General features: G+C 34.4%; 1 protein-coding gene across 2 annotated transcripts; it reads left to right on the top strand.

Annotated features, from left to right (window-relative positions):
* Nucleotides 1-2,539: 2,539 nt before the first annotated feature.
* On the top strand, nucleotides 2,540-18,577 carry LOC120078738 (vacuolar-sorting receptor 3-like). Of its 2 annotated transcripts, none has more exons than XR_016529681.1 (12): nucleotides 2,540-3,321; nucleotides 4,387-5,079; nucleotides 5,170-5,258; nucleotides 5,451-5,520; nucleotides 5,591-5,674; nucleotides 5,786-5,862; nucleotides 5,987-6,068; nucleotides 8,399-8,481; nucleotides 8,577-9,387; nucleotides 13,229-17,353; nucleotides 17,780-17,886; nucleotides 18,091-18,577. XR_016529681.1 is itself a non-coding variant. In XM_039033047.2 (12 exons), exons 1-12 carry the CDS (start codon nucleotides 3,009-3,011, stop codon nucleotides 18,187-18,189), a joined length of 1,893 nt encoding a protein of 630 aa, XP_038888975.1. In that variant the 5' UTR covers nucleotides 2,540-3,008; the 3' UTR covers nucleotides 18,190-18,577. The 2 variants fall into 2 exon arrangements, 1 of the variants encoding a protein (XP_038888975.1); XM_039033047.2 differs by having other exon boundaries at nucleotides 8,577-8,643; nucleotides 17,225-17,353.
* Nucleotides 18,578-25,478: the final 6,901 nt, after the last annotated feature.

The following is a 25,478-nucleotide window of genomic DNA, read 5'->3' as shown; positions in this document are numbered from 1 at the left end:
GTTGGTCTTTAGTGGAGTGCCCGACAGTTAACGGATGGTGGATAATGTGATTAAAGAGTTTAATTATTTATTCACGTACTATTGGAGCTTCAAGCTATAGGTCTATAAGGTCTCTTTGGTAGCTCAATGGATTTAAGTTGAGAATCAGTTTTTGGGTTAATTTGAAATGTTCAAATTAATAAGAGGAAATTTGATTATATGATATAATTAAATTAATTCAATTATATATGATATAGTTGATATAATGTATTTGATACGTTATTTTATTAGATTCATAGTTATTAAATTTAATATAAATATGATTTATATTAAAAGCCATAAAATAGAGAAAAAGAACTACGACTTATATATTGTATATTATGCAATATTAAAATTATAAGTTATAAATATAATATGATAAGTTAGTTATCATATTTATTTATATTTATTAATTATTTGATAATTAAATTCTTTTTCTTCATAACCACCCTTAGTGAGTAGTTATTTAGGGGGTGTTTGATAAATGGGTATGAGTTAGTTGAGTTGGGTGGGTATTTATTACCCATGTTTGTTAAGCCCATAAAGAAAACCTATGGGTTATTAAAACCCTTTTTTACCCACTCAAAACCCTCTTTTTTTATTCCTCAAAACTAAGACCTTTTATATTAATATGGTTGTTTTCAAAACTTATTATATTAGAGAAATATTAGACCTTTTATATTAGAGAAATATTATTGTTTTGCTAGAAGTCGAGGGTTGAGGATTGATTAATGTAGAGGTCGAACGTTGAGAACTCGATAAATAAAGAAAAACTTGGAAACAATATGTATATTAGGGTTGTCGTAGGTTGAAGTTTCGACATACATAACTTGACAAACAAAGAAAAACTTGGAAACAATATGTATAAAGGGTTGTACATAAGTTGAAACTTCAACCCTGGACAAGTGAAATCTCGCTAATTTTGTGATGAAGATCTCGCTCTAGAAGTAAATCTCGCTAATTTTGTGATGAGGATCTCGCTCTAGAAAGAAATCTCGCTAGAAATGTGGGTTGAATCTCGCTAATTTTGTGATGAGGATCTCACTCTAGAAGGAAATCTCGCTAGAAATGTGGGTTAAATCTCGCTAATTTTATGATGAGGATCTCGCTCTAGAAGGAAATCTCGCTAGAAATGTGGGCTGAATCTCGCTAATTTTGTGATGAAAATCTTGCTCTAGAAGGAAATCTCACTAGAAATGTGGGCTGAATCTCGCTAATTTTGTGATGAGGATCTCGCTCTAGAAGGAAATCTCGCTAGAAATGAGGATCTCGCCCATGAAGATCCTCATGAGCGAGATCCTCCTCATGAACGAGATCCTCATTGTTTTTTTTTTTTTTTTATTTTTTTATTTTATGGAAATATGTTATTTCTATTTACTTGACTTTACTACTAACGGGGCTGCTACTTACTTTCAATTAACACTCAAATTAATTTCACTCTTTAATTAATGAGGTTAAATTAATTTCACTCTTTAATAAATGCACCCAACTCTCTCCAACAACCACTTCTTTCTCCCTTTTCTATTTATAGATGACTTCCCAATCATACGTTTTAAGCTCAATTAATTGGTAAATTGTATATTGTATGTATATATATTAAATTTTTGTATATATATATTAATTGAGCAGCAATATGAAATATATTTTGTTGATATGTTTTACCGATTGAAGAGAATTAGAATTATTACAGTTTTTTAAAAAAATATATGAAAAATAATCTATTATGTTCTACAAATTGAGAAAAAAAATTGAGATTGTCCAGTTTATGTCATAAATGATTTGAGAAAATACGTGTATATTTGAAAATTAATCAACAATAGCAAAACATAAAACTAAAAAAAAAAAATAAAAGAATGAAATAAAAAACAAACAGAAAAAAATAGAACTAATCTCATTTACAAAAAAACTGCATTAGATCATCAACTCAACTCAACTCTACATAGTAAACACAACAATAATTACCAACTCAACTCAACTCAACTCTGCACAACAAACACAGACAATTTAACTCCCTAGATAATTTAATTCTCTAGATAATAATTACCAATTCAACTCAACTCAACTCTCTACTTTTATCACATACCAAACACACCCTTAGTTTTATGGCAAATTGGGATAAATAAAATTATTTTAATTATTCCAAGGACAAGTGAACGAGAGACAAGACATTAGCGATCAAGTTACTATACGATCACTTAAGAGACTAAACGATCACTTGAGAGACTAAACGATCGAGTAAGAAGTCTATGCAATAGACTTGTTCATCTACACAACAGTATTATTCCCTGCTTGATGTCTTCCTCCTCCACGCCAAACCCTCCCTAAAACCAAAATTAGCCAGAGTCCAACATTCTTGGATTCTTATACCGAGAATACCGAAAGTGATATTTGAATTGATAATTTTTACTATTCAAGTTGGTGAGCCAAAATTGTTAGTTTTTACCAACTCAACCCAACCTAAATTGATGAATCAATCACCCCTTAATCAAATAAAAATTAGTCCCAGAAGGGTATTTTTCCCAAAATAAAAGTGGGAACATTTGAAAATCTCGTTTCTTGATAGATGTTCCATTCCATGGGTTTCTTTTGTGAATTTTCTAATTCCGGCATTAGAGTTGAAAATCTCAGTTAAAATTGATATTAAAAGCAAGTAGGGACGCCGCGTAATTAAACTCCCATGTCTCTCTCTCGAAAGATTTCATATAGATCATTTCTCCTTTTTTTTCTTTGGTCATCGGGTCGCAAAGACTGGAAGTGCGCTGCCTTCTTAACACGAATCCGATCTCCATTAAAGCAAAACCAACAACCCCTTTTTGTCTTTTCTCATTCAGAGAAGACCGGCAGCGGCGACGGCGGATTTCTTTTTATAGCAATTTGTTTGATCCATTTCAAGAATTTCGTTTCGTTTTGATTTGATTGATCTTACAAGTAGAAGACCCACTTGCAAAAATTGGTAATTCGTTAAATTTAATCATCTGGGATTGCCTTATATGGAGCTTCAAAAGTCGGGTTTGTGTTCGTTTTTAGGGTTTCTTCTTCTTGTGCTGTATTTGGCGCCACTCTCTGTGGCTAAGTTCGTGGTTGAAAAGAATAGCCTGAGGGTTACATCGCCCGATGGTTTGAAAGGTACCTACGATAGTGCCATTGGGAATTTTGGGATTCCTCAATATGGAGGTAGCATGTCTGGGACTGTTGTGTTTCCGAAGGAGAATCAGAAGGGTTGCAGAGAGTTCAGCGATGCCGGGATTTCGTTCCAGTCGAAACCAGGAGCTCTCCCTACGTTCGTTTTGGTTGATCGGGGGGGTAAATGTCGTTTTTAATTATAATTTTGTTTCTGGAGATTCATTGGTTTATGCTCGTTTGAGGCTGATTTGGCTAATTTAAGAAATTATATTTTCTTTATCAAATAAGTTCAGTGCTTGTTTGTCTGAATGCTGCTTGAGTTTGCTGTAATGGTTCATCTCCTTGACCGAGAAAATGCAGGAGTTTGAGTCTTGAGAGTTTTGTTATTTTGAAATTTGAGAGGCCGTCTAGTTTTTCTTTGTTTCATTTCGGTTTAGATAGGGCACCGAGATTCAGTATGTAGGCAAAAGTAGATTGAAATAAACCAGAAGGGAGAGTTTAGAAATCGTCTGAGCCTAAACCTAAGCTAATAGAATGTTCCAAAAGGATTACTTATTGACATTAATGAGAAAGATGAAGTTGTTACAAGAAATCTGAGGAAGGTGGAATAGTTAAAAAAATTTATCATGAGAGCACCTGGAAGAGGAAACAGAATGCACCTACATAATGAACTTCAGGACCTCTCTCTTTTTGCCCTAAAAAGATATTCTATTTTTTCATCCACAGATACCACAATTGAGCCTTTTCATCCATTCTACCATTTGATCTTGGCCTTTTGCTTCAGATGCAACCCACAAAAGGCTTCAGATTACAATATCATATGGTACATATCATGAAAAAATGAAGTCTGTGAGAGATATTGCCAATGAGAGTTGCAATTGGATACATTAGAACAAGTGGTTAATGTCACCATTGTCCAATTTATGTATCGTGAATGGGTTGGGGGGCGTAGGTGTGGAATTTCTCTTCTGATATCCTCTTTTTAATAAGATAAATTTCAAAACAATTATTAGGCCACTTCTTAATTCCAGCACCTATAACTTTGAAAAGCAGTATTTGTATATAGAATTGACTTTCTGCAGAAATATCGAGAAGTAGAGAAAGGGTTGATCCCTGGTTTCAAATTTTGTTGAAGTTTGAATTTCTAATGAACTTTGCCTTGTGGTTATATTGATGTGTATTCTGCTTCATAAAGAACAATATTGTTTGGGGTATTGACTTTTTGCTCTTCATGCTGGCTTCCAGATTGTTTCTTTGCCTTGAAGGTCTGGAATGCGCAGAAGGCTGGTGCTTCTGCAGTTCTTGTTGCAGATAACATTGAGGAAAGATTAATAACCATGGACTCCCCTGAAGAGGATGGTTCTACTGCAAAATACATTGAAAACATAACAATACCATCTGCACTTATTGAAAAAAGTTTTGGTGAAAAACTGAAAAAAGAGATTAGTTCTGGTGAAATGGTCAGTGTGAGTCTTGATTGGAGGGAAGCTGTACCTCACCCTGATGATCGTGTGGAATATGAGTTGTGGACTAACAGTAATGATGAATGTGGTGTTAAGTGTGACATGCTGATGGAATTCTTGAAGGATTTTAAAGGTGCAGCCCAGTTACTCGAAAAGGGTGGCTACTCACAGTTCACACCACATTATATAACTTGGTATTGTCCACAGGCATTCATTCTAAGCAAGCAGTGCAAGTCCCAATGTATCAATCAAGGGAGGTATTGTGCTCCTGATCCTGAACAAGATTTCAGTTCTGGATATGAAGGGAAAGATGTGGTGATTGAAAACTTGAGGCAGCTATGTGTTTTTAAAGTGGCTAATGAGACTCAAAAACCTTGGATTTGGTGGGACTATGTGACAGATTTTCAGATTAGATGTCCAATGAAGGATAAAAAGTACAACAAGGAATGTGCTGATGACGTTATCAAGTCTCTTGGTATGTTGGGTTATTGTTACATATTGTGTTGTGGAGGATACATGTCCAATATGGTAATGGTTTTTAAATTTGTTTCTGACTTATGTATAGGGCTTGATGGTAAAAAGATAGAGAAGTGCATGGGGGATCCAAATGCGGATACTGAAAATCCAGTTTTGAAAGAAGAGCAAGATGCCCAGGTCCGTGTTTCCTACAGACATTCCCACCCCTGCCCTCCATATGATAATTTTTTTAATTATTTCAATGATATTCTTGATTGAAAGCATATCATTGATTGAAAGCATAAGAAGATTCTTATATTTATTTCCTATTAGGTACATAAGTATAATTAACTATTATCTAGTCTTTTCTGACGTAAATTTTTTTAGTAGGTAGGGAAAGGATCCAGAGGGGACGTTACCATATTGCCTACCCTTGTTGTCAATAATCGACAATATCGAGGTCTGTTGTGCTCATGTTTTTTTATGACCTTTTTTCTGGACATTTCCTTTCCTGACCTAAGTGCTTGCAGGAAAATTGGAGAAAGGTGCAGTTCTGAAGGCCATATGTTCAGGTTTTGAGGAAACAACTGAACCTGCCATTTGTTTGAGTAGTGGTATGTCATTTGTGGTTACTCAACTGTTTATTCATTCTCACTACGGTTGTTATTTGGTTATCTACTTGACCTAGATTTAACATTATTTGGTTTGGTTACTGATCTTGACAGATGTAGAGACCAATGAATGCTTAGATAATAATGGTGGTTGCTGGCAAGATGAAGCAGCCAATCTAACTGCCTGCAAGGTAAGAATCAAGATTACATGGCAAACCAGGTGTCAAGTTTTAGTAAATCAAACCAAGGACAGATTACTTCAGAAGTCTATTACTCTGTGTTATTTTTTTTATTGACAATTTCAATTTACATTAGGATACTTTTCGTGGGAGGGTATGTGAATGCCCGCTTGTTGATGGTGTGCAGTTCAAAGGAGATGGTTACACCACTTGTGCAGGTACTAGTTGTTCATCTTCTTGTCTATGGAGATGCATTAATATTTAATAGAATATCGGTATTGACAAAATTCTAATTTCTAATTAACTATCAGTAGTGTACTTGAATTTGAAAGCTTGGTTATCATGACCTTTGCGTCTAAACATTTTTGGCTTTTTGCTTTCCCATTTTAGTGTGTTATCTTTTTTTCTTAATTTTATTTGGACAATATTAATCTTCAATTGGATTATTTGATATTCTTATTTTTCAGCAGCCACGTTTTGTCAGTTTTATTCTTTAATCAGAGTGCTTCAATTTCCTACTATTTCTGATGTTAATCACTATACTAACCAGTAAAATAAATACAATTTTCGCTTACTAGAGTTTTTTCTTTTATCGTTCTTTATTTTTATTTTTAATAATAAGAGACAAGCTTCTATTTATTACAAATAGCCAAACAACCCAAGGGCCAAAAGTTGAGAAACCCCCTCCATCAAAGACCTACATAAGAGCCTGCTAATCAGAGTGTTTAAGGACTAACTCTTGCATCCCTCTGCAAATTCCATGGAACAATCTGTATCTTTTAGTAGCATTTTGCATTAGGAAACTCATTGAATTATTAAACATAAACATGCAGAATATGTAGTGGTTATTTGAAATGATCTCAAAATAATCATCATAGGCCAGTCAATAAGGGCCATAGGTATTAAAAATTATAGGGAATGGGTTCAATCCATGATAATCATCTATCTAAAATTTAATATTATATGAGTTTCTTTAGCACATAAATATTGTAGGGACAGACGTAAACATTCACACTCGTGGATATTTAAAAAAGGGTCCCAAAATGGTTTTCTATTTTTTTTTTTGGGAACAAAAATTACTATAAATGGGTCTGTATAATTATTTTTAGGAGTTGATTTCTTTTTTGTTATCTTTTAGTGTGTTCTCACAAATGACCTTTTATTTTAAAAAGGTGAAAAATTTCAATGTAAAAATTTTTAATTTATGAATAGTGATTTCTATTGGCACAACAATCTATACAAGTTGTTTGTATTCTTTCATTTATTCTCAATGAAAGTGGTTGATTTTATTAAAAGAAACAAACTCTACAAGTTATCTTATTCATTCATCAGATTCAAACATAGATTTTGAAAAGAAGAATAGCGACTACATACAAATTTTCAAATACTTTATTATTGTAGGTAGGTTGCCACCATAATTTCAACCCATGACCAATGTTTTTGGAATTTAAATTTTCCTTTTTATTTCTTTTTATTTTTATTTTTAAAAATGATTGTTACTATTATTATTATTATTATTATTTTTTGGATAAAGAGACAATTTCACTGATGGATTAAATGGAGTAAAAACCCCACACCTATTGATGATTACAACATAGCTCTCCAACTGGAGGTTGAATTAGATAAGCTATAATGGACAAAAAGGTGCTTAACACCTTAAACTTTTTTAAGAGAGCATCCGCTTTTATCCTTGGCCCATTTAGTGTATCTTTGGCAAATGTGATTTGGATGACTTGAACCTCTTGTGGCTAATGTCGTGATAAAGGCTATATACTTTGGCAAGCTAACTTTTTACGTTGTCAATTTGTAGTTATTTGAGAATTAATGAATCAAGGCTTAGTCTTTAGATTTTGTGGAATTTCCTCTAGCTTGAGGTTTTCTCGCCCTTCTTTTGTGTATTTCATCAACTCCATGAAATATCTCTCTCCCCTTAAAAAAGGAATAAAAAGCTTAGTTTCATATGCAAGTTTTTTTTTTTTTTTTTTTTTTTTTTTTTTTTTTTTTTGCATGTTAAATATTTCCTTGTGTTCTAAAGTATTATTTATTTATTTTATTTTCATGATAAACCAATTTCATTGCTAGAATGAAATCACAAATGAGGGGGACAATCTACAAAAGCCCCTTGCCAAGGAAGTTATGAAAAGATCTTCCAATTGGTGCATATAATAAAAGAAAGAAAGAAAGAAAAAAAAAGAAAAAAAAAAAGCTAGCTGATCCTTCTTTTTGTTTTTTGGTTGTGTGTGTACAAAAAAGAAATAACATACAATTAGTTAGATGCATTGTTGGGAGCATACCATTTACACCAAGAGAGACTAGTAAAAATATGGCGATTAAAGAGTTTCCAAAAAGATCTACTATGTTGAAGATCCTACTGTTCCTCTCAAGACAGACTCCAAGTGGCAGTCCCAACAAGATCGAGCCAAAGGATTTTGTTTTCATTTGAGAAGGCACCTACAAAATTGCCTTTGCATATGAAGCTTGACCCATTTTGTCATCTAATATTTTGATTTGCAGCTATACTGAAAACATTAATTATTTTGGCTTTCAGCCAGCGGGGCTGCGAGGTGTAAAATTAATAATGGAGGATGTTGGCACGAGACCCAGAATGGACATACATTCTCTGCTTGTACGGTTAGTGGTCTTCACATTTCTCTCTAAATATCCTTATCCCATTCCTTTAGTAGTCGATTCAGGGTTTCAGATTATCACCTATCATTTATAAGCAGGACGATGGCAATGTGAAATGTTCATGTCCTCCCGGGTTTAAAGGTGATGGTATCAAAAGCTGCGAAGGTATGGACCTTGAGATTCTCAGCACTGTTTGGTTTTACACACTTAAATTTAAAATTATGGGGAAATGAAAAATCTTACATGCATGAGCTCAAGTGTTTGCTATTCTGAATCAAGAACCCCTAAGAATGCACGTTTTATGAAAACTGAGTACTTGTTTTTTCTAGGTGAATATTTCATTGAATTATATGAGAGAAGTTTGGCTATGCATAAATTACTTAGGGTGCTTAGTACTGGAATACAACCAATAAGACCATTGTGGATCCTGCTTGACACATTGCTATTATCTTATGAGAAACTCTGGTGTTTTAGAAAACAGTTTGTTGGGGATTCTTGATCTTAAAGTATGTTAATAGAAAATGGAAGGAAAAAGAAATGTATAGCGTGTAGCTATAGTGCATCATGCCATAAGAAACAACTTCAAGCTAGCAGCCTAGTGAGGTGCCACTTTCTTACCAGCCCACAATGGAGGTCTAACTTTGTTTTGGAATACCGCCAGTATAGGAAGTATCGTGCTATTTAGATAACTGTCATAAAGAATACAAGTTTTGCTTCTTAGTGGGATAAAATTGATGCTTCTAGAGCTAAAAATGGTGTGGAAACATTTGCTGGATTTGGTTGAGAGATTTTGTCGATGAAGACCACAATGTTTTTAAAAAGCCCTCTCGGGCGCACGCCTAGGCCCAAGGCGCATGTTTGGCGCCTTGCCTTGGAAAGGTGAGGCTCACAAAATAAGGTGCGCCCTAGGTGTCACAATCGCTCTTTCGTAAGCTTCCCTTAGCGATTGTGCGGCACTTGTTCCCGCTCACGAACAAGCCAGCCAACTCGAATACGGACTGCCGATGGCACACCGAGTGCCTCTTGCAACCTCCAATCCCGTTCGAGGGAAAATGGTTTTAGAAAACGGGTTTAGAGAAAAGGTTTTCGTAAGAAGATTTGAGAGTGTGTATAAAGAAAGAAAGATTGTAGTAGACTAGAAAGCAATAAGCAACAACAACGGCTTTATAGAGTACTACTCCGGGTATGAGGAAATGATGGTTAGTCTTATCCCCATATAGTGCATTCTGAACAAAAAGCCAACTGGCACCCTTGCATATGCAAAAGGGCGAGTGGTCACTTACAATGAAAATGTAAAGAAAGCAAGCTAACTAAACTAATACAATACAGGACATGAAAATATGCTAGAAGGGGGTTGGATTGGGCATGCGGCCATAGGCAACAGGCCCTGGACAAGCATGACCGTTACATTCTCCCCCACTTAATTGGTTGACGTCCCCGTCAACCGACCTTGTTCAAAACCTGCGATGGCCGGAGCTGCATTCTTCAAGTCTTCGGCCCTCTCCCAACTGATCTCTTCGTCGGGGAGATCTTTCCATTTCACTAAGAACTCTGTCAGTTCTCGTCTGGGTCTTCCACTACGGCGTGTACGTTTCCCTAAGATTTGTGCAACTTCTTTCTCAGCAAAACTCTTCGTCGTGACTGATGGGCGCCTTAGCATGTTCCGCTGTCTATCCTCGGGTTCGGGACGATAGGGCTTCAGGAGGTTCACACTGATGACAGAATGAATCTTCATCCATGGGGGTAACTGAACCCTATATGAGGTTCTCCCGACCTTCTCAATTACTTCCACTGGACCTTCATATTTCCTTACTAGCCGTTGGTCTCTCTGGCTTCGGAACCGAAACTGTCCCGGTCGTAGCTTGATCAGGACCTTGTCCCCAGCTTGAAACTCAAAGGCCCTCTGCTTCTTACCAGCCCATTTCTTCACTCTCCTTGATGCTCTTTCTAGGTAGGCGCGAGCTATCTTAGGGGTTTTGCTCCACTCTTTAGTGAAGTTATGTGTCTGAGGACTTTTGCCTGCATAAGGGTGGTCCATCAAGTGTGGCCTGAGTGGCTGTCTGTCGCGCACTTCGAGGGCCGCATTTCCCATCGCAGAACTCTGCTGGCTATTGAAGCTAAGCTGAGCCATACTTAACAACTCGTCTGGCTGTTTCCGATGCCCAACCAATTCGGGCGGGGCCATCTGACATGCCTTCCTGGCAGGCGGCTTTGCCCCTGGCAACAACTCAACCTCATGGTCAATCCCCCTTCGTGGGGGTAGGGACTTGGGCAAGCTTTTCGGCCTGATGTCCCGATACTCCTCCAAGACAAATAGATCGTCTTGGGGGATCTCCTCTTCAGTGGACTCAACCGATTCTACTGGGATGGTCATGAACGTGGGTTCGTCGTGGGCCGGGCCCCTCTTCAATTGGAGGGCCGAGATCATTCTCACTCCATTTGGCCGCTTGATACTGGCTTGAACTACGGTCGGTGTAGATCCGGTAATGACTAAGCATTTGGCGAGGGGCACTGGTATGACTTTATGTTCAAGTAGGAATTCCATCCCCAGTACCACTTCAAAATCATCCATCTTGACAATCACGAAGTCGACGAGGCCCTTCCAGTCTCCTAACTTTACCGGAGTTCTCTTCGCTATCCCCGAAATCGGTAGGGCTGCAGAATTCACAGCTTTCATCTTTCCTGCATCTCTTTCCCAATTCAAGTTCAGGCGACGAGCTTCCGTTTCCGCCATGAAGTTATGGGTAGCCCCAGAGTCAACCATAGTAGTTTTGGCTAATCTTTGGTTGACCCAAGCGTCCACATACATGAGACCTTTCTCTAGTGGGTCCGTCGCCTTTCCTATATTCTTCTGGAGTGCAGACAGAAATTTCAATGCCCCCATCCTGGGATTCTCAATTTCTGCCGCTGGCTCGGTTACCGTCTCCTCTAGTTCGGCCTTGTCTCCGGAGGTAGAGGCTAATGTGGCTTGAAAAGCATTGAACGCAGTTTGATTTGGACATTCACGCGCCCTGTGTGGCCCCCTACATATGAAACAAGACAGGGGGCGATTGTAATTGTTATGCTGTTGTGGCGGCCCCCGCCAGTTGTTTCCTGATCTCGGTTGGGATGATTTACGGTCCCCCCCCGTGTTCTTGTCTCCTCCCCCAGGCCTGGGAGGACTGGAACGGCTGTTTCTGTTTTCCTCATTTGAGGTAGTTGATTGCTTCCTCACATCTTGTGAGTCAGTGCTAAGGTCGTATAGTCGTTCAGCTGCCGCATAGGCAGAGGGGAGATTCTGTACTCTCTGTTCATATAGTTTTGCTTTCGCCCACGGTTTCAGCCCCTCCACAAAGCAAAAGACCTTGTCTTTTTCGGACATATCTCGTATGTCCAACATGAGTCCTGCAAACTGTTTTACATAGTCCCTGATGTTACTTGTTTGCTTTAGCTCTCTGAGTTTTCGTCGAGCCAAGATCTCAACATTTTCAGGGAAGAACTGCGAACGAAGTTCTTGTTTCAATCTATCCCAAGTATCAATAGTGCAACGTCCTTCCTGTATGTCTGTAAATCGTGATCTCCACCACAGTTTTGCATCTTCAATTAGATGCATCGTTGCTATTGTGACTTTTGACTCTTCAGTCACTGTGTTCGTCGCCTTGAAGTATTGCTCAAGGTCGAAGATAAAATTTTCCAGGGCTTTCGCTTCTCGCACCCCACAGAAGGGTTTCGGTTCTGGGATTTTTATTCGGCTTACTGCCACTGCGCCCTCAGGTGGGGCATGGTTCCCTACCGCTCGGATTGTGAGATTCACCCTCGCACTCACATCCGCTATCTCGGCTCTGACGACATCCAGGGCCGATCGAAAGTCTTCAGATAGGTCGGTTACCATCTGAAGTATCGCTTTTTGGGAGCTGTCCAGCTCTTCAACACGCTCCTCTATGTGGGCAACAGAACCCGAGGAGCTATCGCCTCGTTCAAAGTTGCCGGACCGTACTGTTTTGGTCTCGAGGGTCTCTACCCTCATCATCAATTCTCTGACGGGTAATCCGTCTAGGCGGCCTACCACCGCATCAATTCCATCGGCTTTCTCGGCAACTTCTTGTAGCCGAGTCTCAAGGAAACGAACATTATCTGGGACCTCTCTCAGGTAGAGCATTTGTTCTTCCATCTCTACCAATCTGTCCACATGGGACTTGTTCAGGTTCTTCGTCGCCGACATGATCACTGATCTTCCCTCTATAAGCCAACTTGGCTCTGATACCAACTGTCACAATCGCTCTTTCGTAAGCTTCCCTTAGCGATTGTGCGGCACTTGTTCCCGCTCACGAACAAGCCAGCCAACTCGAATACGGACTGCCGATGGCACACCGAGTGCCTCTTGCAACCTCCAATCCCGTTCGAGGGAAAATGGTTTTAGAAAACGGGTTTAGAGAAAAGGTTTTCGTAAGAAGATTTGAGAGTGTGTATAAAGAAAGAAAGATTGTAGTAGACTAGAAAGCAATAAGCAACAACAACGGCTTTATAGAGTACTACTCCGGGTATGAGGAAATGATGGTTAGTCTTATCCCCATATAGTGCATTCTGAACAAAAAGCCAACTGGCACCCTTGCATATGCAAAAGGGCGAGTGGTCACTTACGATGAAAATGTAAAGAAAGCAAGCTAACTAAACTAATACAATACAGGACATGAAAATATGCTAGAAGGGGGTTGGATTGGGCATGCGGCCATAGGCAACAGGCCCTGGACAAGCATGACCGTTACACTAGGCACGCGCCTTTTGTGAAGCCCCAAAGCTCAAAGCTCATAGCCCTAAGCCTCGAGGATTTTTTTTTTTTTTTTTAAAAAATAGTAATATTTAAAGGTTCTCATTCTTTATTAACTAAAAGAATCAAGTTTACTAAGCCTAAATGCAAAATTTCTTGTGTTCAAGGCGAGGCTCACAAAATAAGGCACGCGTCTTTTATGAAGCCCTAAGGCTCAAAGCCCTGGGCCTTGAGGCTTTTTTTTAAATAGTAATATTTAAAGGTTTTCATTCTTTATTAAATAAAAGAATCAAGTTTACTAAGCCTAAATGCAAAATTTCTTGTGTTTGGGTCTTTTTATCCCCTCCCCCCCACCCCCCCATATTTCTACTTCAAATATACTTTCTCTTTGTTATGTAATATTTTTATATATAGTATGCCTCACAAAAAAAAGCCTGCGCCTTTTTGTTCGTCTTGCGCCTAGGCTCTAGAGGGTCATCGTGCTTAGTGTGCCTTGGGCATTTAAAAACACTGGGAGGATGTTATTGAAAAGATGGTGCTAAAAAAGACTATTAATTCTGCAACAAAACCGCTCATACCGGGCAATGCAATGGAAGCCATCGATAAGATACTGAAAGTCGTGAAGATTTTTGGAATTGGGATAGCCAGTCCTCCCATTTCATCGAGATAAACCAGACGTATTCTATCATAATTTGTTCCCTCCAAGAAAAAAAGCGCAGCGCCAATAAATCCATGAGAGATTATTTGTAAAATAGCTCCATTTAGTCCCTTATCGCTTATAGAACCAATGCCTATAATTATGAAACCCATATGAGAGATGGAGGAATAAGCTATTCTTTTTTTTAAATTGTGTTGACCCGAAGATGTTGAAGCTGCATAGATTATTTGAATTATGCCTACTATGATCAACCAGGGTTCTTTTCACCTCATTTTTTCGTATTTTGTGTTTGTCTGGAATGAATAATTGTAAATCCAAGTAACAATTCATACTTTTTTTCACTTTATTTTATGGAAAGATTATTTGAATCTCTTAAGTTAAGTAAACTATACAGATGGAATATGCAGAAGATGCATGTACTACCTTTTCTAATATTAATTGTCAAATATTTATCATTTATTGTTTTTGTTCTTTTCTATATTTATAAGAGGTCTTTCTCCTATGTAAGAAGACCCAACTTGCACATATTCAATAGAATAATTTTATTGTCTCAAATTTAAGATGGTATTAGAGCATGAGGTCTTGTGTTCAAACCTCTGTAATGTCATTTCTTCCCCAATTAATGTTAGTTTTTACTTGTTGGTTGAGTCTTTTACAAATTTTCAAGCACACAAGTGAAGGAGAGGTTAAAATGTTGATATAATTAAATTTACCATAACCAATCAAGTTAAGCTTTTGAGTCAATCGGTGATTTTAACGATTATCAAGGGCACTTTCTCTCCCCCCCTCTCTCTCTCTCAATTTAGAAACTGGAATGCTATCATTTCATTGAATAAATGAAGTTACAAAAATGCATAGTGACATGAGAATTGCAAAAAAAACGTTTCTAATTGGTGACAAGAGAAGTGAGATTATAGCTTGTAAAAATGGGAGATAATTTACACCAATAGAGTGCTATAAAAGGTAAGTGATCAAAGAAAGACTCAAAATGGATTGCCTTATCTTCAAAGGTACGATGATTCCTCAGACTAAGGGAAGGCTTGGGTAAGACTTAAACAAAGAATCTCCTTTTCCTTGCCAAAAGGATGACAAAGGACTTCTTTCAGACAATTTTCATTAATGAGGAAAGAGAGAGTAGGAAAATCCCAAAGAGCTTTAAAGGGACTAAAAGGTTTGTCCCTCAAAAGAATTAAACACAAAGCTAAACATATTGTACCATCACAAGAAAATTGAAAAACTCATCAATCTATATTAGCAAAGTGGATTTCAAGGTGTTATATTGATAAAACTGCATTGTGGAGAAAGTTATCGTTGAAAAGTATGGCACACCACTCACCTGGGTCTTAAGCTGGGCACAAAATCCCTAAATTCCTCACAAGGGTCTTGGAATTATTATGAGGCAACAAGACCTTGTTTACAGTCGAATATTTAGTATTTTAAGTGATGGAAGGTCCTCCCTATTCAAGACAAATGTCTAGATTGCTCTTCTCTATACTTTTTCACTTTGGGGAGAGGATTCTATCTCAACATTTTCCATACGAATGTTAATATTCTTTTGGTTTAGCCTTTCCCCTCGTCTCTTCACTTTATCACTCTGCGGAGAAGATTCTATTTCTGACATTTGGAACCATACCAATGTTATTGTTCTTTTGGGGGATGCGTTTGTCCTATTTTTGAATTTTTGGAAGAATTTCCTATCACAGTGGAACTTATGGATATTGCTTTACTACCAAAAAAATGTCTAAAGATGAGGAAAACAATATTCATAAATTCCACTATGATTGGAAATTCTTGTGACCACTAATTAACTAATCTAGATAAGTGGGTGGCATTGTAAGGTTGCTACTCAAGATAAGTGGGTGGCATTGCAAGATTGCAGAAGATGTAGGAAAATGCCAGAACCGTTAGGTGCCGAATCCCCCGGGCCATTAAATTCCCAATTTGAAGCAATAACCATAATATTTTTGCAAGATAAAAAACCTCCCTTCACTCCTTTGGAATACCTCTAAAAATTCTCTCTTTTAATCTATAGACTACAAAATTGTTTTTTCAACACAATCCCAGAACACCTTAACTTTTCCTTTGAAGAAAGAACCGCACAGAAGCTGCTGATTTTTTTCTTTCAGTGAGGAATACTCATGCTAAGCCAGCCACACAATTGAAATGCTGCAAGCCAATTTTCTGCTATAACAACGTAATAAAAACAAGCCAAGATCTTCACAATCTTTAAAACATAGCACAGACTAAGTAGAACCCAGTACCAAATACAGACACTGACATTGTTTTGCACTCTTTTCACTTAGAAACATTCTAAGCACTCATTCCACAAGAAGCTTTTATTTTTTTGGATACAAACCTTTCCACCCTGCTTTACCATTTTCTTCTCGAGAACACCATTTGAATCTGTCAAACGCTTAACTGAAGTTTGAACCAAAAAATGGCCAGAAGAATGCGGCAACCGATCTCTTCTATGCACCTCATTTTTATGGCAAGCTGGGGGGTGTGCTTTATTTGGGGCTTACGAGGGGAAAAGACAAATAGAATTGTTAGAGTAAAGAGGGACCCATGGGATGTTTGGGTACCAAATTATTTTGTAATTATTTGTTAGTTCTCTTGTTACTTGATTGGAGTTCCTTTCTTTAGCGGGACTTCCTTTTGTGGCCTTTTTTTAATCTACCTGTGTATTACTCTTTCATCTTTTCTCAACTAAAGTTTGGTTTCTCCTTAAAGAAAAAAAAAATTAATCCGTTCTTGTTGTGGACATGCAAATATTATGATTACTGTTCATTCATGCCCAGATGGTGTGTGTTAAGCAACCATTTCTTTTTAATTCCTGTTTTTCCCTGATATCGACAAGCAGAAGATGTGTTGACATTGTAGACTATTATTATCGTTATTAACTTCTATTTTGTGAATAATTTTTTAGTGGACTTTTTCCCGTTTCAATCTCTAGTAATGAACCATGAACATTCTTTTTTTTCTTTCTTTTTCTTTTCGGATATGAAACAATTCCATTGATGGTATGAAATTATAGAATATATAAGAGGGGAAAACCCCCAAAGGACAGTTACAAAAGGTCTCTCCAATTACATACATAGGACAGGTTTTATTTCTTTCAAGAGAGGGTTTTCTTGTTTCCAATAAAAAAAGATCATGTTTATGAGAGCTGAAGTAGCTGGTGGTTGTTCTTCATGGAATGATAATCTACCGACTGACTGCTATACTACATTTGGTTTAATCTGGAATGAAAATATTATCAAAGTTACACAAGGATGCACCTCTTCTGTTACTGGTATGTGAGATAGATTTGTAATTTGTACTTGTTTGATTGTGTCATACAGATATTGACGAGTGCAAAGAGAAGAAGGCCTGTCAGTGCCCTGAATGTAGCTGCAAAAATACCTGGGGCAGCTACGAGTGCAGTTGCAGTGGTGATCTTTTGTATATCAGAGACCATGATACTTGTATAAGTAAGCAACAGCATCTTCATGCGTACAATTGTCTATGTGCTAATATTTCAGAGCTGTGAACCCCTCTCCTATTGCAGACAATAGAAGTAGGGGATTAAGTACCAAAATATTTGGAATTAGTGTTTATAGTAGATGGACAAAAATTACATTCTCCCAAACAGCATCCATATTCCTCAACATTTACAAAAAATTGTTTATTTTCAAACACGATTTGAAAAGACTAGCTTGCCCTGCATTAAGCCACAAAGCATAGCACCTGTTCTTGAGCCTTAGACACCCCAAAGAGCATCCAATGTAATGTCATAATTCCTGCTGGGAAAGGGAACTTTAAAGGTGTCAAAAGAGATACCAAATTGGACCAAGAGTTTGAGAGGGGGGAGGGGGGAAGTGGTTTGTCTTTCACTAACATTCCATCTCCATTTGCAGGTAAGGCGTCTAGTGGAAGATCTGCCTGGACTGCTGTTTGGGTTATTTTGATAGGCTTGGCTATGGCTGCTGGTGGAGCATACCTTGTATACAAATACAGATTGAGGGTAAGCATATTCATATTATTTAACTGACATTTGTTCTCCTTATTGATTGAGGAGCCTTCAAATCCTGTTGGTAGCATTCTACAATCCATGTTGTACTTTATATAAATGGGGATATGCTTTTTCATTTTTAAGTAGACATAAGCCAGTACCTTTTTTTACGTCATTTTATGGATTGATAATCCTAGGGATTTTTTGCTACTGCAGTCATACATGGATTCAGAAATCAGAGCTATTATGGCTCAGTACATGCCTCTTGACAGCCAAGCCGAAGTTCCAAACTATGTCAATGAGAATCGTGCATAAGAAGGAAGACAATATATTAGGAATCTGTAGATGATTGCACACAGTGGAGTGGAGTGGAGTGGTCTGTCACGTCAAACGCAGTCATCGTCCAGGAGGTCTCGAGCATATATCTTTGCATTCTTGTAACATATGACAATAAACGATGAGGGTTTTAAATTTGACATGTTATTGTTAGACTATAACATGCTGAGGAGTTCTCTGTTGGATTTTTATTTGGGCAGTTGCAGAGGACTCGTGATTAACTTGTCTTGGGTGGGCTAAGCAGCATTATGCCACCACTGTAGTTTGTTGGTGAGGAGGTTAAATATGGTCATTAACTTAATAAGATTGTTATTTGTAGCACTATAATGTCAAAGGCTTAAATTGTAAACTTTGCATATTTGTTTTATCTTTTTGAGAGTGTCATATTGTTCATAGGGATTGGGAGATTATTCAAACATACAAAGCTACAATCCACATGGATGAAGATTTGAACTATAATGTAGATCTTGTAGACTTTTTGAAAGCAGAGTTTGGGTGTTGATAGCTGATACGAACTAAAGTTAAATTGGATGTCTTTTCTTGTGATTTAGGTGGATGGTGGTGAAGATTTTATGAAACAAGTATCTCTTAATAAATTTCATGAGTAACAATTCAAAATATGTAGGTTCTTAGGGTTCTTTACGAGTATAACAATTCAACCCTTGTGCACTTATTTTAAAGTGTAATGGTTTTGATCAACTAAAAAAATAGTGTCTTCGTAAGTCTCTTTGATCTTTTATTTTTCTTCTTCTAAGTACAAAAAGTGGAGTATAGGGATTTGAATTTCTAAATTCAAGGAAATGAGTATATGCCATTTTTGCTCACTTTGGTTTCCTGCCTTTGTTTTTTAATATCTTTTTACACATGATTATTTTCTAAACTCTTCTTTCAACATACAAAATTAGAGAAGTGGAATTTAAGTGTGTACTATTATATGATACTATTGAGTAAAAAATAAGTAAGAAAAATGAAGTTTTTTTTGTCATAGTAAAAGAATCACTTCTAATTTTAGGGTCGATAGTATAAGTATTAAGTTAGTTGAGTTACGTATGTATGTGATTAGAAAAGATAAATATTGTAATGAAAACTAAAATGGTATATTGATGGAGGAGGGCAAAAACCTATCAATTTTCTACCTCTCTTTTTTTTGAGTTCATCCAATTTTCTACATTCTTTTATTAGATAACCTAAAGTATATTTAGTTCTTTCAAAAGTGCTTACGGGAAGATGTGCTTTAACTAAAAGTAGTTGGAAAAATCAATTGTGACATCAAAATTTTGAGGTTATATTAATTAAAAGTTCAATTAACAATTAATTATATCAATTAAACACTAAAGAATAAATTTAGACCATCGCTTGTTTCTATTTAAAATCAACTTAAAATCATCTAAACAATTTTATTGTTCTTCCAAAATTCTATAGAAGTAGTAAATATATATAAGTAACAAAGTACGATCTCAAGGGACTCCATTGAAGCCGAATATCGAACTCTTGCTATAGTGGCAGAAGAGTTGTCTTGGGTGCGACAAATTTTGAGAGATGTCATTATTTTTCTAGAGAGCTCCTTTGCTCTTGTGCGACAATCAGTAAGCTATATAACTTGCTAGGAATCCCACTTTTCAGGGTCGTATCAAACATGTAGAGATCGATTTTCATTTCGTTTGAGAAAAGATGGTGGCTCGTGATGTACAGCCCAATTTTATCTCCACAATTCAGCAATCCGTAGATCTCCTCACTAAGGCCTTAACATCTGATCGTTTGCAATTTCCAAGGCACAAGCGCATGGCTTCCAAGCCATTTTGTCTGAGGGGATAATAGAATATATATGTAATTAGTTGCTGAAATTTGTTATTATTATTTTTTTTTTTATGGAGAATTTGTCGGGTCGGAATTAAACCTCTGACCTCAAGTTATCTACATATTTTATGACAATTAATTTTGGCGAAATTTGTTATTTGTTAGTTTGTTAAAAAGTTGTTTTTAATTATAGTTGAAGTTTTCTCTCTAATCTTCATGTATCTCTTCTATAAATAGTTTGTAAGTTTCAATAACAAAGATTCATGAGAAAGAAGTTATTGATACTCTAAAATTTGTTAAAAATTGTATTGCATAAAACTAATTATTAAATTAATTTTGAGTGAGTTAAAAGTGAATTTTATTTTGAGAATGACAAGTGAATTTTATTTTGAGTATGACAAAAGTGATTTTAATAATTTTAAAATTACCCAAACATACAATTAAGTTCTTATTTATTATCTAAAGAAATGGATAGAAAATGGATAAAGGTTTATACATTATTTTTCTATATAGTTTTTTAATTGCATAAAGTTGGCATCGGACATAATTCAAATGGATTTTAGATATGAGGGATTTTCAAAAATAGAAAAATACGGGAAACTATTTACACAAAATAACAAAATTTTAATCTTATTTGATAGACGTTGATAGAATCTATTAGCGTCTATCAATATATATATATTTTTCCTATTTCTTTAAATAGTTTGATATTTTTTCTATCTATGAAAATTTCCAATAGAATATGGGTGGTTTGTTGAATTTTCTTTATGCAAATAATAAGTGTAATTCTTCTATTTTCTTTATTTGTGATATAAATATCATTGAGAAAAATTGCCACTATCTTAAATGATTGAGTAAAATTAAAAAATTGAAAAATTGAAAAAAGAACCAAGCAGAAAACTAGAAAAAAGTCAAATCAAATTAAAATTGTAATTTGACTTATTTGTTCAATTTGTAGAGGGGGATGTTTTAGTTTAAATTATGCTAATAAAAGAGGGTTTATTCATAGATTGAGGGATAATCCATCTTCATTGGAGGACTAAAGAGTTGACATGAATTTAAACAATATAATGACTTTTTTGCACTTCTTGAAAAGAAATATACAAAATTTCAATAAATATTTTGAGATATTTGACATTCCCAAACATCAAATAGTAGAAAAAAAATCTTGCTAGTTTAAATTTATATAATCAAGAGTCAACAAATTTAGAAAAATAGGAGCAAAATTTGACATTATTTGCATTTCAATTCATATTAAGAACTTAAACTCAATGTTGATATTTTTTTATTGTTTGACATTAAGAAGCCTAGATGTGATTAAATGCATTCCCTCCATAATGCAAAATTAAATAGTTTCTATATGGGAGTCAATGGGTAGGACAATGAGAAAACACATGAAATTAGTATAATTATATGAAATTGAAATTAAAAAAAAAAAGATTTTTCCTTGTATTATAATTTATTAAGTATTTGAAAAAGTGAAGTTATTTGAGTTAAAAAACAAAAGAAAGAAAGAAAGAAAACAAATTATGATGGAAGATAGGGAAGTTGTTGTGCAATATGTGATACTTGTCAAACACCCTTTAATGGTTAACTTAAGTAGAGTTTTCAATGTGTTTACGAAACAAAATATTATTCGAGTATTTGAGCTTACCCAAAAAAAGACTTTATTCTTTCTATTTATCTAAATTACTTGATTTAAGATTTTCGAACTTAATTTCAGTACAGTGGATCAGCTAAACATAAATCGATCCCGTAGGCACATTCGACCTAAGAGTGGTCACCCTTGAGTTTGTCGGCTTGTCGATTAGTTGGTCTAGACCCATTTCTATAATATAAGACCTCTTTGTTTTGGACATTTCTTAGAGGTCATTTGATTTAAGATTTTATAGATATCTAACAATAAGCGTGAGAAAAATATGTCTGAGAATAAGATTATTGGAAATAAATAATTACTTTAGTTGTATGTGCAAATGTTATCAGAATTGTATGAGAATACACTCTGTTTTTTTTTGTATTTATGGTATGAGATTAATCATAATGCCTCCTATGATTTCAATAGATAAGTAATAAAACAATCATTTTTATAAATAAATAAATAACCATTAAAAATTAAGTAGAAGCATTACAAAAAATAATTAGCTAATAATAAGAGAATCATTTTAATGGGATAGTTAAGTATATAAGTACTATTAAAATTAATACTTATACTAAGTTAATTTCACTAATACTGAATTAATCAATTAATAATTTAAATAAACATATTTAGTTATTAACCAGATAACTTAATTGAATAAATTATATGATTTTTATTTATTACAATATATTATTTAATATAAATTACTTATAGTTAAATATTATAAATTATAATCTTAATTTGAATTAAATAATATAAAAAATATTTTAATAGGAAATATAAAAAAAGAATGTAAGAAAAAAGATAACACCATATTTCTATATGTTAATAATGAACGTTAACCATATTGAAAAAAAAATGTTTTTATGTTTTGATATGTTTTTTTTTTTAATAAGAAAAGTTTTGATAGGTTAAAAATCGATGTCCTATTCAAAATTAATCTCAACAAATAACAATTTTGTTATAAATAATCATAAATAGTTATAGTTATTAAAAAAATCAACTTATTTAATTTAACTAATTAAATATGTATAAGATATTGTTAGCTAATAATTAATTAATAATTTAAGTAAATAACTAATTTCATTTATTTAATATTTTTTTATTAATATAAATGAATTAAAGAAACATTTTAATAAATTATTAATGATGTATTAAGAGTTATTTTCAAATATAGGAAAATGAGCTAACTTATTTGCAAATATAGCAAATTCATCGGTGATAGACAATAATAAACATTATAGACATCCATCAGTGTCAATGATAGACATTAGTAAATGTCTATCTGTGTCTATCAATATTTATCATTGACAATCAGTGACGTTTTGTTATATTTAAAAATATTTGCAACAATTTTGTCATTTAAAACAATTACTAAAATTATCAATTAATTATATTGATTTCGTTAAATCCAAAATAAAATAATATAAGAGAGAAAACTATTTTAGAATAGTCCGAATACCCATTTGATTTAGTGTACTTTATCATAATGATCTACATGAAATGTCAATTTGTTTGTAGATAATAAAAGTAGACATAAAATGGAGATCCGTTTTGACAACCTTTCCATTTTATGTTTCATGTTTTTTGTTTTCCAAAAATAGAAACAAAAATATGTTTAATTAATAACTATATCTATTTCTTGTTTTTTGAAACTATGGTTTGCTAATTATTTTTTGTTTTCTAGTAGAAATTTTTTTCAAATTCTAGAAATAAGAAACGAGATGAATTATCAAACAAGTGATATATTTCTTAAAAACTGAGGAACATAAACAATAAATGAAAACATTATCAAACTAACTAAGATTAGAGATTTTTCACAAAGATTTCAAATATATATATATATAATCTACAAAAGAAATAGGTTTTCTTTAGAGTTAGTCAACTATCTTAGATCGCGAGGTATTAATTTAAAATAGAAATCCATATTGGGTTCACTAGTTTTTATATCATTCTTAAAAGCCTTTTTTTTCTTAATATATATATATATATATATATATATATATATATATATATATATATATATAAAAGTCTACTCTCAACAACAAAGATTTCAACTCCTCCTCTTTGGAATATATTTTTCACAAGGAATATCCATTGTAAGGAACAATGATAAGGTTTGCCTCTTCTTTGTGGCATTAGAGAATTAATTTTTCGCCATATTTAAAATTGAGGCAAGAAACTTTGATATTGATTATTAGAAATAGCTAATTTTGTCTTCTCTACATTTGGTATTAGTACTTAGCTAGGGGTGACAATGAGGCCGGGTGGGAATTAAAAGAAAATAATTTTCAAGTAGGTAAATGAGTAAATGATATCACGTATATTTTCATTTTTCATAAATTAGTTGTCACATCAATTTTTGTCTTATAAAAGAAAAACTCTCAAATTGTATTTTTAGAACAAATTTCAAAATTCATTTCGTTTAAAACCCTAACTCCTTTCTCTCTAAATTGTTTGAAATTTGAAATAGCTAAGACTCTGTTCGATAATCATTTCGTTTTTTATTTTTTGTTTTCAAAATTAAACATATAGACACTACTTCTACCTTTAAATTTCTTCATTTGTGAACTACTTTTTACCAACAGTTTAAAAATCAAGCCAAATTTTGAAAAAAAAAAAAAAATAGTTTTTAAAAACTTGTTTTTTTTTTTTTTTGAAATTTAGCTAAAAATTCACCATTATGCTTAAGAAAGATGTAAATTATTGTAAGAAATTGAGAGAAAATAGACTTATTTTTCACAAAACAAAAAATAAAAAACAAAATAATTACCAAACGGGTCTAAATTTCACGCAATATTATATACAATTTTGCTCATAACCCAAATTGTCATCTTTGTGTTAGAATAATCTCTGCCTTGTTAGATGTCATTCTCCAATTAAAACCCTAACTCCTTTCTCTGTCACACACACATATATGAACAAAACAAACAATATGTATAAGAGATCTGAAAAATGGCTAGAAAATGAAGAGAGAGAGAAGATAAAAATGAAAGCAAAATATGTTAAAATTGTGGGATTATTAAACTAAAGGTGGGAGACAAAGCTGAACCTTTTATCTTCTATCTTTTGTGCCTAAATTTGGTATCAATCCTTGGGAGATGCACCATGACGAGTCATTAAAATAATTGGTAAAAATAGATGCTATTCGTGAATGGTGAAAACTTCGAGCGTTATTTTTTACAATTACCTAAATAAATAATGGTCCTAGGAGAAAAATTGACACCCTATAAGAGAACTCAATGAATATGAACTAAATGCTCTCTTTTATTGTTCTGTCCAGTAGGGAAGAAAATACCATGAATTTATAGAGCTACTACTAATAATCTTTCCTAAAAATTTCTACACAAATTTGACTAAGCTTTTTCAGTAGAAGTTAATGTAAAATACCATGATATCATGCATTTCAGTGTACATACACATTCTTGGGGAGCCATTATTGCCACATGCCATGTATTCAGCTTCGATGCTAGATAAAGTAACGGTGCTAAAACGATCCACAAAACAAACTTGAGCTGGACTTGGAAATGTGGTGCTTGTTTGAGGCCATATAACGCCTTCTTTAATCAACAAACATGGTTAGAAGAGTTGATATAAAGTGACAATATGAAGTTAAACTTCTCTTTTCATCACAGCTTCATTGAACTTATATTATATATTTAATTATAATCAAAAGTTGCAGGGAAAGTGCACTCAAAGTTAAGAACATATTGAGCGTAATACAAAGAATGAACATTTTCTTGAAATTACTAAATCTCCATCACCTTCCTTTACAAAACATTTTTTATCTCAAAGGTTCGAAAACTCGAAAACTCCTCGAATCGAATTCGCTCTA

This window comes from Benincasa hispida, chromosome 5, assembly GCF_027475165.1.
Source record: "Benincasa hispida cultivar pf3 chromosome 5, pf3_genome.v1.1, whole genome shotgun sequence".
In the NCBI taxonomy this organism is placed as follows: domain Eukaryota; kingdom Viridiplantae; phylum Streptophyta; class Magnoliopsida; order Cucurbitales; family Cucurbitaceae; genus Benincasa; species Benincasa hispida.
This window is presented reverse-complemented; position numbering and strand designations above follow the sequence as displayed.

What these genes read in the sequence shown, in the direction of transcription:
- LOC120078738 (XM_039033047.2), top strand. Translation starts at nt 3,009, where the DNA reads ATGGAGCTTCAAAAGTCGGGTTTGTGTTCGTTTTTAGGGTTTCTTCTT. An exon ending in TGACGTTATCAAGTCTCTTG is followed by an intron (nt 5,080 to 5,169) that starts GTATGTTGGGTT and finishes ACTTATGTATAG; the next exon opens with GGCTTGATGGTAAAAAGATA. An exon ending in CAATAATCGACAATATCGAG is followed by an intron (nt 5,521 to 5,590) that starts GTCTGTTGTGCT and finishes AAGTGCTTGCAG; the next exon opens with GAAAATTGGAGAAAGGTGCA.